Source organism: Rhopalosiphum maidis, chromosome 1 (assembly GCF_003676215.2).
Source record: "Rhopalosiphum maidis isolate BTI-1 chromosome 1, ASM367621v3, whole genome shotgun sequence".
Lineage (NCBI taxonomy): Eukaryota > Metazoa > Arthropoda > Insecta > Hemiptera > Aphididae > Rhopalosiphum > Rhopalosiphum maidis.
The window spans coordinates 60,860,879-60,872,204 of NC_040877.1; the positions used below are offsets into that span (position 1 = coordinate 60,860,879).

At 28.8% G+C, this 11,326-nt stretch overlaps 1 protein-coding gene across 1 annotated transcript; it reads left to right on the top strand.

Moving 5' to 3' along the window:
• Nucleotides 1-1,703: 1,703 nt before the first annotated feature.
• Nucleotides 1,704-10,204, top strand: LOC113550537 (troponin C-like). The gene is made up of 6 exons (XM_026952438.1): nt 1,704-1,865; nt 1,992-2,064; nt 2,130-2,273; nt 7,736-7,861; nt 7,987-8,118; nt 9,916-10,204. The coding sequence occupies exons 1-6, from the start codon at nt 1,863-1,865 to the stop codon at nt 9,939-9,941; spliced, it is 504 nt and encodes a 167-aa protein (XP_026808239.1). The 5' UTR covers nt 1,704-1,862; the 3' UTR covers nt 9,942-10,204.
• Nucleotides 10,205-11,326: the final 1,122 nt, after the last annotated feature.

Genomic DNA, 11,326 nt, shown 5'->3' on the forward strand with positions numbered 1-11,326 from the left:
ATGACTAGTTATTTTTTCTTTGATTTTAAAAATCTAAAAAATATATACATATATATTATAATATAGGTACTAATTTATTAATATAACTGTATGATATTATGTTATACATAATAAATTAATTTAAGTATCGCAGTCAAAGTGCAGTAATATACTGTTTATATATTGCCTTGTAAACTATAACTATGTAATAAAGAGATAAATACAATTTGTTTAACGGAAAGAGAAGGTTATTTTATTAAATAATATGCATACCATAAACAGGCATGGAGTATTACTTTTTAATATTAGTCTATTATATGTATATCCATACTACCTAATTACTTTATTAAGGATGATTTATTCATCAGCGGAATTATCACTTACAAACACGATTATATCTATACGGCTTATGGTTAATAAAGATTTGTTTTCAGTGGTTAAACACAAGCTAAAAAAGAAACCTTCTCTCTCAGATCCACACTACTAATAAAAATAACAATTTATTAGTAATATTAGTAATAATAAATTATCGTGCATTATAATCAAAGTAAGTGGTGTTTTATAAGATAAAAAAAATGTAATTTAATAATAATGAAAAAATAGTTCATGATCGCTGGACTAATAACTCATTATGAAATTAATTACCTATATTAAAAAATATTTATTGTAAAACTTTAAAATGTAATTTTATGTTGACGCACTTATAAAACTCGTGATTAAAGGAGTGAACATATTAATTTTAACACATAAACAAAAAATAATAATTTGATAGAAATAATTTTCTTGCGAATTCATATCAAAAAATGTTAAACAAAAAAAATTTAATAATAAAAGTACGTTATCTAAAAAGCGAAAGGATTTAATTAAAAAAATATTTGAATAAAACCTTGTGATAAAAACAAAATATGTTTAAATTAAAATATTAAACGATTTACGTACACAATGATTACAGTAATATAAACTCACAGTTTTAATTTAAATTTTCTTAACGATTTAATGTTAGATAATAAAACATATAACTTGTTCTAAATACTTAAATAATATCAATCGTATTATCGACAAAATGTATTTTAATATAGAATATATAATAAATTTAAGTTTTACATATAATTTAAATAAATGGTTAAAATTGTATTTTAAAAATTGTTTGCATTTTATATTTTATAATCGTTAATCAAAATATTATACATTTAATAGGTATATTTATTTTAATATTTTTCCACGATGTTTCGTTTTTCAAAATTAAAATAATTAAAACTAATTCGAATCTATAGGAGTATATTTATACTCAATTAAAAAATGTAACTGAATTTATACTAATGTACCGTGGTAAAATAATACAATCAAAATTAATTGTATTCCTAGACTCTAGGTTGACATAAATTGATTTTTATAAGTTATTTAAGCTTATTTTTTTTTTTTTATAGTATAATATTAATATCACAATAACATCTGATAATCATATTTAAACTATAGTGCATCAGTGTGATATAATTGATATCTAATAACAAGTTATAATGTATGCGAGTAAATTCAATTTCATATTGTTTTTCTCGAATAAAAATACTCATTAGTTGGCCTACTAATGAAATGGCGCACCAAATGCATGTATAAATATATATGTACCCCCACTCGAAAAATCGGTGCTAAAAATGTCGCGCCGCCCGATAAAAGCGATTGAGTTTTAATTGGCGTCATGTCATTTAAACGTATTGAAAGGTAAATTAGTACTATAAATAAATCGTCTTAGATTATACACTTGGACGTTCGCACGCAATTGTTACCTTAAAGCTTCATCGGGTACAGATTCAGACGATATATCCGACGCGTCGTTGGACGTACTTTTCTTGTATACGACAGCTGTACGAACATTAACATTAAAAATGGTAAGTCTTTTCGAACAACGTTTGAAACTATGTACGACGAAAAAAAAACGTTACTCGTCGACCATAATATATGATATATTGTGTATAATAATAATTTTGGTGTGTATATTGTGTATGATATTATAGTCGTGGATGGACCCTCCCCCTCAGGCGATCGACCTCTCGGAAGGCATAACGCTGAGCAAAGATCAATTGAAAGGTAACGACCGCGGTTATTAATCTCTGTCGTGTGATTTTAATATTTTATTGTGTTATCGTATTAAGTTTTAAGAAAGGCTTTCGACACGTTTGACACGGAGAAAAACGGCAAAATTACGTGCGCCAACATTAACATTATTTTAGACATGTTGGGCCACGCTACGGACACGGTAACCGTCAGGAACATCGTCGCCGAAATCGACCACCAAGGTAAGACCGAGTGGCACACATCGGCTAACTTATTGATTCGCGATCGTTCTCGCGCTTTGTTCTAATTATAATACATTATTATATTGTATAAAAACCAGACCGATATTGATCTTATTCAATTAGATCAGTTGCATAATATTTTATTAAAAATATCTGATAATGCAACAGCGCAGACCTTCAGATCGTCGAGTATCATAATAGGTAATAATATCAATGCACGCAAAGGGCCTTCCAGCGAATGTACTAAATACTACTTTTATAGTGCGGCATATTATTATGTGCTATAATTTTGCGAACGTTACCTAATATTTGCGTTTAAAGCTATGCATATATTGATACTTTTTTTAAATTAATTTATCGTTAAATATGCAATTATGCGGTACATAAAAGAACGCGCGTTCGAATAGATTATTATCAAACGGCTCTTTAAAATCGTTATTCCATAACTATGCGATACTGTCGTGGACATTCTTTTTAAACGCGTTCTTCACCGAATCGTACGAAATAACTACATAGTACGCTTTTGAATTTGTATTCGCCCGTTACAAATACGGACGAAGCACTTCGTGCGCTACGATATTATGAATAAGTGTATTTCCGGTGTGCTAATTTCATAATCATAATCCAAAACAGAGATCCGAATTAAGTTTGATATTCATTTAAAAGCTCTTAAACAATATGATGTTATAGTATACCAAAGAAAATTGCGGTCTAAAATATCAATGCAGTTAAATGCATAACTGCAATCATTTAACATTAAACATTATAGTATTGTTTTGTCGGTTTACGGTAAAATATAAATAGTAATATAGCAAAATAATAATAAAAATAATCATGTATATGTTATTTTATTTATTTTTATCGGGTGATGAAATCGATGATTCGCCCACTTGATTAGCGCCCATGTTTTTTTCGTTTTATTGCTGCCTATAAAAATTAAAATTAAATATACAAATCATTTTGATGCAATCTACTATTTGATAAACAATTAACGCATTACCTAATAAATGTACGCGCGTTGCAATGGTTGTTTGAAAGTTCGACGTAACAATAGTTCTTTTTTTATAAAATAAATGCATATCGGCTGCTTAACATAATACTTATAAACAAATAGTAGGTAATCGTATATTTCATTTACACGTTAACGACTGTATATAATACGAATTATCCAAAATAATTTTAATACGTTTTTTTTTTTTTTTTATATAAATGGTAAAGCATAATTTATTCAACTCATATGACACCAACTAATAAATTACTATAACCCTCCGACGATTCAATTTACAACGCGTCCAGTGCAACGTACAAACGACTATAATATTATAGTCCTTCAACGTTTTTCGTGATTGAACCGATGACCCTAAACGAACACTCTTTTTGCGTACCACTTATATGGACATACTTTCTAGTGGGAAGTGTATACACGGCGTACCCATTCAACGCCTGAAAAAATAATTTGGTTAATCCGACGAAAATTGTTAATACGTCTTATCCTTTATGATGTTGCTTTGCCGATATAGGTACGCACGCCGCCTACATGCGAATAATAAATACTTAGTTTTACTATGTGCTGGTTGCCCAATACAATATATATATACGCGTATAAAAAAGTTTCATAAATTAATTAATACCTGTGTGTTCTATTGTTACGATAACGGTCGAGGATTATAAAGCGCTATCGATAGAAAGTGTTTTGTAGCGAATTTCAAACAATGTAGACACACATAAAACCTTATAGGATTTAGTTTTTTTTTTTTTTTTTATGAAATAAAACGGTTGACTTGTATTATAGTCATGTTCCTTTTTTCCGCTCTTACCTCGCTACTGTGTAAGCAATATGCAATTATACATTTAACATTTAATATAAAAGTAGATCACGAGACGTATGGCAGGTGCTTAGTTGTGAAAAGTTTTTTTTCTTTTGTATATCCAGTATATCCATAACGAATAAAAAATTTAAATAACATACAATTTATGAAAATCATATTTTTGTTTGGGTACAATTCTAATGCATTTATCTTAAATGCGTATCTTAATTTCTATACAATAGCATATAATTTTGTCGAGCTCAAATAGTAGTTTTTAAGGTACCTAGATGAAAAAACGTTCTTATAATCAAGACATAATACGCTCTCTCACCGTTATATTTAAATGGTAAATGGTAATCGGTTTATGAAATATGCACTTAAAATACTTGAAATAAGAACAGAAAATTCGATATCATTATGTATTACGATAAAATGGGTCTTTTACCAAAATATACATTTTTCTTCTAATCAAAAATATATATATATATAATGAAAATTATACTGTTTTAACGAGAAAAATGCAAATTCACGTTATTAATTAATTGTATACGCTTATAAATTTAAAAAATATACATATTATTGTAAGTAATTTTGCGCAATCTATATCTTTAATTTAATTATAATGTACAATTCATACACACATACACATAATATACATATTATAATTATTTACACAAGTTAAAGTTAAACTAATTTTAAAAATACCTAGTTTTTATAAAATCAATTAAGATTACCTCGTGGATTATTTAATGGGTATTTAGCTTTTAATGTTATAATATAATATAATATAATATACATAATATAGAGTTTGAATGAAAATCGATGGGTACCTTCTTTAAATGGTTTGTTTAGAATGTTAAAACGTATAATAAAACTTAGTTTATTAAAGTTGGTCCTTCGCAAACTATACGGAAAAGTGAATTGATTAATATCATTCAGTATCTTCAACAACGATGTAACTTTACTTAACCATGCATACGGTTATATTTTGTGTTTGTAGATCAAACACTACAACTTCATAAATCATTAGTTGTGTTTTTCATAATTTGTACGTTACCAAATCGTTTAAATAATTACTATATTCAATTACGTCGAACAATTAGTAATATTTTTGAAGTATAAAATATCATATTCTCATTGTTTTTTAGGTTTGGTATTTAGTCGACAAGATAATCTGTTTATAAACGACAGTTTCTCAGTACGGCGTGTTTGATCGTGCGGTTCTTAATCTATTTGGTACAGTATTATTTTCAATTCCAGATTTTTTCATTCGTGTATTGTGCTTTTATATATCTTCAATTTAGACTTATTAGTTCGCTATAGTGTGTCAGTTGCGTTTAATTTTAATTTTGTACAAAATTATTAAATATATGCTTTAGTTATTTTTAAGAGCAGTGTTTTTGTTAGTTCTATATATTACTCGTTTTGCTTCTTGATCCGCTTATACGCTTGTGATATTTTTATTCTTATATTTCGTTCAAACGACACGCATATTTAATAAATAATTCTCAATATTCACGCAAACCAATTGAAATATTAACAAATATATATAATATATATAGTATTGGATCCGAATCAATGTAATAAGCTGCTTTAGAATACGCGCTAAACTTTTCATTTTTGTTTTACAGAGACAATTCACCCGTCGAAAAAGATAACCCTTTTAAGAGTTACTATCTATGTTACATATATATATATTATTATTATTATTAGGTACTAGCTATGGCGTGTTCATGATGAAATCATTGTATTGGAAAGTAAGGCCGAATGGGCAGTGGGCAATATACGAAGGTTTAGGCTTCTGCATATTTATTATGATATTATATCATATAGTCTAAATTTATGTAGCAAGACCTATAATAAAACAATATTTAGACTCATTAATAAGTCGCGGTATGCAGTGAATTTTTTTTTAAAATTGCAAATCATATTATCAATTTTAAATTCACATTCAAACGAAATACTTTTATCCAAAATATTTTTATAAATATACTATAAAAAAAAAAAAGAAACCGATAATAACTGGTTAATAAAATACTAAAATAGAATACTATACTATATACCTTTGTTCCTTTGTTGTGTTATAAAAATGTATAATGCCATAAAATATTCTCATCACATTGCATATAGTAATGATATAGGACATAGGTGTACATCGTTTCTCTAGTTAATAATTACCACTGCATCGTAGTATACTTCGAAATTGCATTAGAAAATATATAGATATTGTAATGACTGCAATATTACGAACAATAAGTGTATCACATTTAATTGCAATCTATGCAATACTCTGATGAGAATTTTTATGTTCCTTATGTTCTACCTGAAAAAAAAATATTAATAATGACGCATTTTTAGATTTTTATTCTTAAATTTAATTTGCTTATGATTTTTATAACTTAATACTAATTGTAATTGTTAACTCAAATTGTTGCCTTAATTTTTAAAGACAACATATTTTATAGATATTATAATAACTCAATTATTGTGTTAGGTATTTTTTTATTATATAACAATAAATAACTTTGTATACATATATTTTTAGATTTTGGTTGTACTATATAAGTTTACAATTAAACAACCCAACATAATTATTATTAAACTTTTTTTTGCATAATAATATTATTTTTTTTAAATCTATAAAATATAAGTACTTTAAGCAATACACGTGAGTATTCAATAACTTAAAATGAACAGAATGATATTTTTTTCGATACAATAATAGGTACATACTACATATATATACAATAGACGTTTATCGGTATTTTTTTCTAAACTCTAATGCTTCGAAGCTTTTAAAGACTGAGTCAAAGAAAACTTACCGTTATTTATGAGTCTGGCATAGACAAAATATATATCCATACGTTTTAAAAAAACGGCACTATTCAGGCCCCACGACACAAATATCCTTAATATAGTATCCTGGAAAAAATATCGGTATATGAGACACTTAATGTGAACAATGTTTTCAATTTGTCCGCCAAGACTAAAAATATTTTCGTATATATAGAATTTGAATTTTTATAGTATTTCGAATAAATATCCATATTATATAGGTTATATCACACAATACACTACGTTCTACAATATATTATATAAAATAATATAATTTAGTTTAATGCGTTGGTGTTAGGTGTTATTCAATAAAAATATGATTATGCACAGTATGGCTATCAGGCTATGTATATTGCATATATATATATATATATATATATTTGTTTTTCTTCGTGATAGTTTTTAAAAACTTCCACTCAGATTAAAATATAGTTATTATATAATAATGAATAATGATATACTTTCGAGGAATCACGCTAAATCCGGTGAAGTATTTTGATTTTTATAACGATAGCCATCGAAGTAGGTACATCGTAATCATGATTTTAACATTTGCTAATACTTAATAGTGCGTATATCATCACGTTGCTCTAATGTAATGCATCTGAAATATAATAATTAGAGTATATTTACAGTCACCATTGTAGGCCGAATTTAGCACAATACGTGGCCTTGTGTGCGGTAAAAATAATATATCACACTGTGCCGAAATCTGTATAAATTGTCGATTGTTATTTATTTTTACTATTTGTGTCTGCATTTTGTATTTGGGTTTGAGATGTTTTATTGCTATAATACACGTCGTTTTCCCCCTTACAGGAACTGGTACATTATCCTTTGATGACTTTTGTACGCTGGCAGCGAAATTTATGACCGAAGAGGAAGAGGACTCCGAAGCAATCAAAACAGAGCTCAGAGAAGCTTTTAGGCTATACGACAAAGAAGGTGTGAATAACGAAAATACTCACTTACTAGCTAAATACGAATTGCGTGGGCCGGTTACTACTATATTGAGCTACCGGAATCGGTAATATCGACATAAAATAAAGACTGCTAATTTACATTTACAGGAAATGGATATATAACAACCGAAGTGCTGAGAGAAATATTGTCTGAACTCGACAACAACATGTCCGATGAAGAACTGGATCAGATGATCGATGAAATCGACGCGGACGGATCCGGGACCGTAGACTTTGATGGTAAGTCGTATATAGTTGTACATTATTATTTACAATAAGTTAATAGAGCTTTGCAATAGATGTTATTAACTTCTCCCGCGATATAAATCATATGTAGGTATCTTAATATGATATTATAATTATTATAATCATAAGTGTATGATATATAGGACACCGTAACAGTGCGACAAAACATAAGCGCCGCAGCGTATTGCATTATTTCAATGCAGTTGTGAACTTAATAAAGTCGACATATCGTAAAGACATACTGTCGAAACGCTTTGAATGGGTTTAAAATAAGGAAAAAAATTTCTCGAGTATCTATGTACACATTATTACGTAATTATCATTAACGCCTCAAGGGATCGAAAAGGTTGGCATGCAGATGACGTCCCCCGTCGCGTTATTATCGACAGTAATCATATCGTTGGTTTAGGGACCTGTCAGACGCGGAGCGGAGACGATGATTATTATTATTATTCAGGTGAATGCGCGATGTCAGTGTTGTTATTAAAAAAATAAAAATAAAATAATTTATCAACGGCGGCTTCCTGTTGCTTTCGAAACGCTGATAATCGTTATTATACATATACGCAGTAATTATTATTGCGATCGATCAATCACGATCGTTTCAATCGTAACACAACGGTAACACGGCAGACCATGTGGGGTCCGCCGATACATGTATTATGTTAGTTCGTCACGATGATTAATTTATCGGTTTTTAAAACAAATTCTAGTGCGGCATATGCGCGCTGGTCGACTGATTAATAATTATAATAATAATGAAATAGTATAATAACAACAGCGATAATCGGACGGTAATAATTGAAAGTTGGAGACAGCTGCTGTAGTTACAGCAGAGGCTACTCGCGGATATACGTCATAGTACACGGCGGTTGTCAAACAAAGTGAAATGTGACGAAGCTAAAATATATTATTACTATTATTATACTTTTTGATCGACCCGCGGGACGTTAATTGCGAAAAAAGTTTGAATAGATATTTGCCGTGGCGTAACGTCTATAACGTCTTATTAGCACACACCATCGCCTATATCAAACGTGTAAATTATTAGTTTCTAGAAGCGACCCCTTTCGACGTGAAAAAGAAAAAAAAAAATAATAAAAAAAATAATCTCCCCCTTCCCGACGACGACGATTGCTCGTATACAAGCGCACCCGGGGCCTAACATTGACACATTAACTGTAATACTTAGACACACACACACACACACAAAAACAACATTAAATATCATCAAAGATCGGTTCAACTATCTCTCCTATAAAGAGATAATAAGTAGATGCCCATAATATATTATTATATAGTCTATCCAAACCATCGATACCTATAATAATATAATAATAGGTGTTTTATAGAAAGAATTCGGTTGCGCAAAACCATTAAAAATACCTCAGCGGTCGAATTTATATTATTTTCGGTAGCTTGTTCCGTTCGGTTATCTATATAATTTGTTAGTCTAGTGTTGTTTTACGCAGACGGTTCTCAAATTCGTTATTATGCAAGATTTTATTTTACCGGGGTAAGTTGTATTTAACAACTTTCCCGTGTCAAGCGTATTTTTTTTCCGCAGGAAATTTTGCTTCGACGTGTCTTGAAGGAGCTCGTTATATCGTAAGATTGCCTACCCTAGCCCGGACTGATCCTCGAAACAACACTTGTAGGTCGAACAGCGTAATGTTTTCACGTGTATTTGGGGAATTTAATCATTAATACGACAACGCCTCTGTACATAATGTCTAACATATCAATTATTTTAAGTAGTAAATTGTAACAGAATAAACTTTTTTTTTTCAGAATTCATGGAGGTAATGACTGGTTAATGCGAAAATATCATAAGATTTATCAATATTATACAATCAGACGAATACAGCACTTTTGAAAAAGCAACATTTTACAATGTTATATTACTGTTATAATATTATCATTATTATTTTTTTTTTTTTTTACGAACAATTTGCAATCCGTATGCACATAATTCGTTGAATACTTTACACACTATGGGAGCTCCGGCTGATTTAATGCGTTAATTTATAGAGTAATAATATAAACACCCATTATAATTAAAATATTGTATTGTATCAAACTAGTTAGTTATTTTGTTCCCATAAACCGTATGTCATATCGTCATATTGCAATATACGTGTTTAATTCAAGTAAGTACATTACATATTTATAAAATATTGCAACGCGTGATCGAATAAATTCTCACATTGTAATTATCTATTAGGAAATAAGCTCTACATTTTTCTAAAACAATTGTGTACAATGCAATTAACAGTTGATATTAAATGATAAAAGTAATATTACTAAAAGTTATCAATAGTATGTCGACTAAATAATGATTTTTTACGGTTTACATAACATACGTATAAATAAAAATATAACGTTATTGGCTGTATTCATCAGATGATTATCATAATACAGTTAGAAATACGGTGTCGCCAGAATAAGTTAGCATTATTCTTTAAATAAAATACTGAAGTTGAATATTTTTTTTTATTATTCGTGGTTTGTAATATTTTTTAAATTATTTAAATAATAAATGTAGTAAAACTTACGTTGTACACAGTTTGCACGTACGTACAGCTACCGAAATGAGATAAGTATTAGCTAGGTCGATTCAATTTATGTAATTGCTTTGTGAATACCTACATCAAATTAAATGCATTAGTACTCAGATTGTCTTAAGGCTTATACTTATAGCATGATATATAGTAACTGTAGTTACTTAAGAGCAGTCTTAAATTGTATTATACATGCAAATATAAACAATATGTACTCGGTACAGTTAAAACGAAAACGCTAAAAATATGTAATTAGAGCACAAAAAAAAAACATGATCTGATTGTATAAAATACATTACTTTTTGCACGATACCTACTTTTTATGATAATTACTATAAATATAATTTTTTATTATAATGTCGGACCAGAGAATAACCTGAACAAAATCAGTGATTGAATGTATTAAAATATTAAATACATTATGAGGAGAAGGACAGGTGGGTGGTTTCGATCCGTAATGGACACGAATTGGTAATTTACGTTTACGCCCGAAAAAGATAATAATTTTTTTTTACCGCGGTTTCACGTACTGGGGCTGAAAACGGGTTAGGATTACACATTTATTTTTTTCAAATAAAAGTAACTGGTTTAAATTTTGCAGTGATATTTCGTGGTGTTAAATACGATTTAAAAACCCATTA

Coding starts and splice junctions, on each gene's coding strand:
- LOC113550537 (XM_026952438.1), top strand. Junction 2,065..2,129: donor GAGCAAAGATCAATTGAAAG/GTAACGACCGCG, acceptor TATCGTATTAAG/TTTTAAGAAAGGCTTTCGAC. Junction 2,274..7,735: donor CGCCGAAATCGACCACCAAG/GTAAGACCGAGT, acceptor TCCCCCTTACAG/GAACTGGTACATTATCCTTT.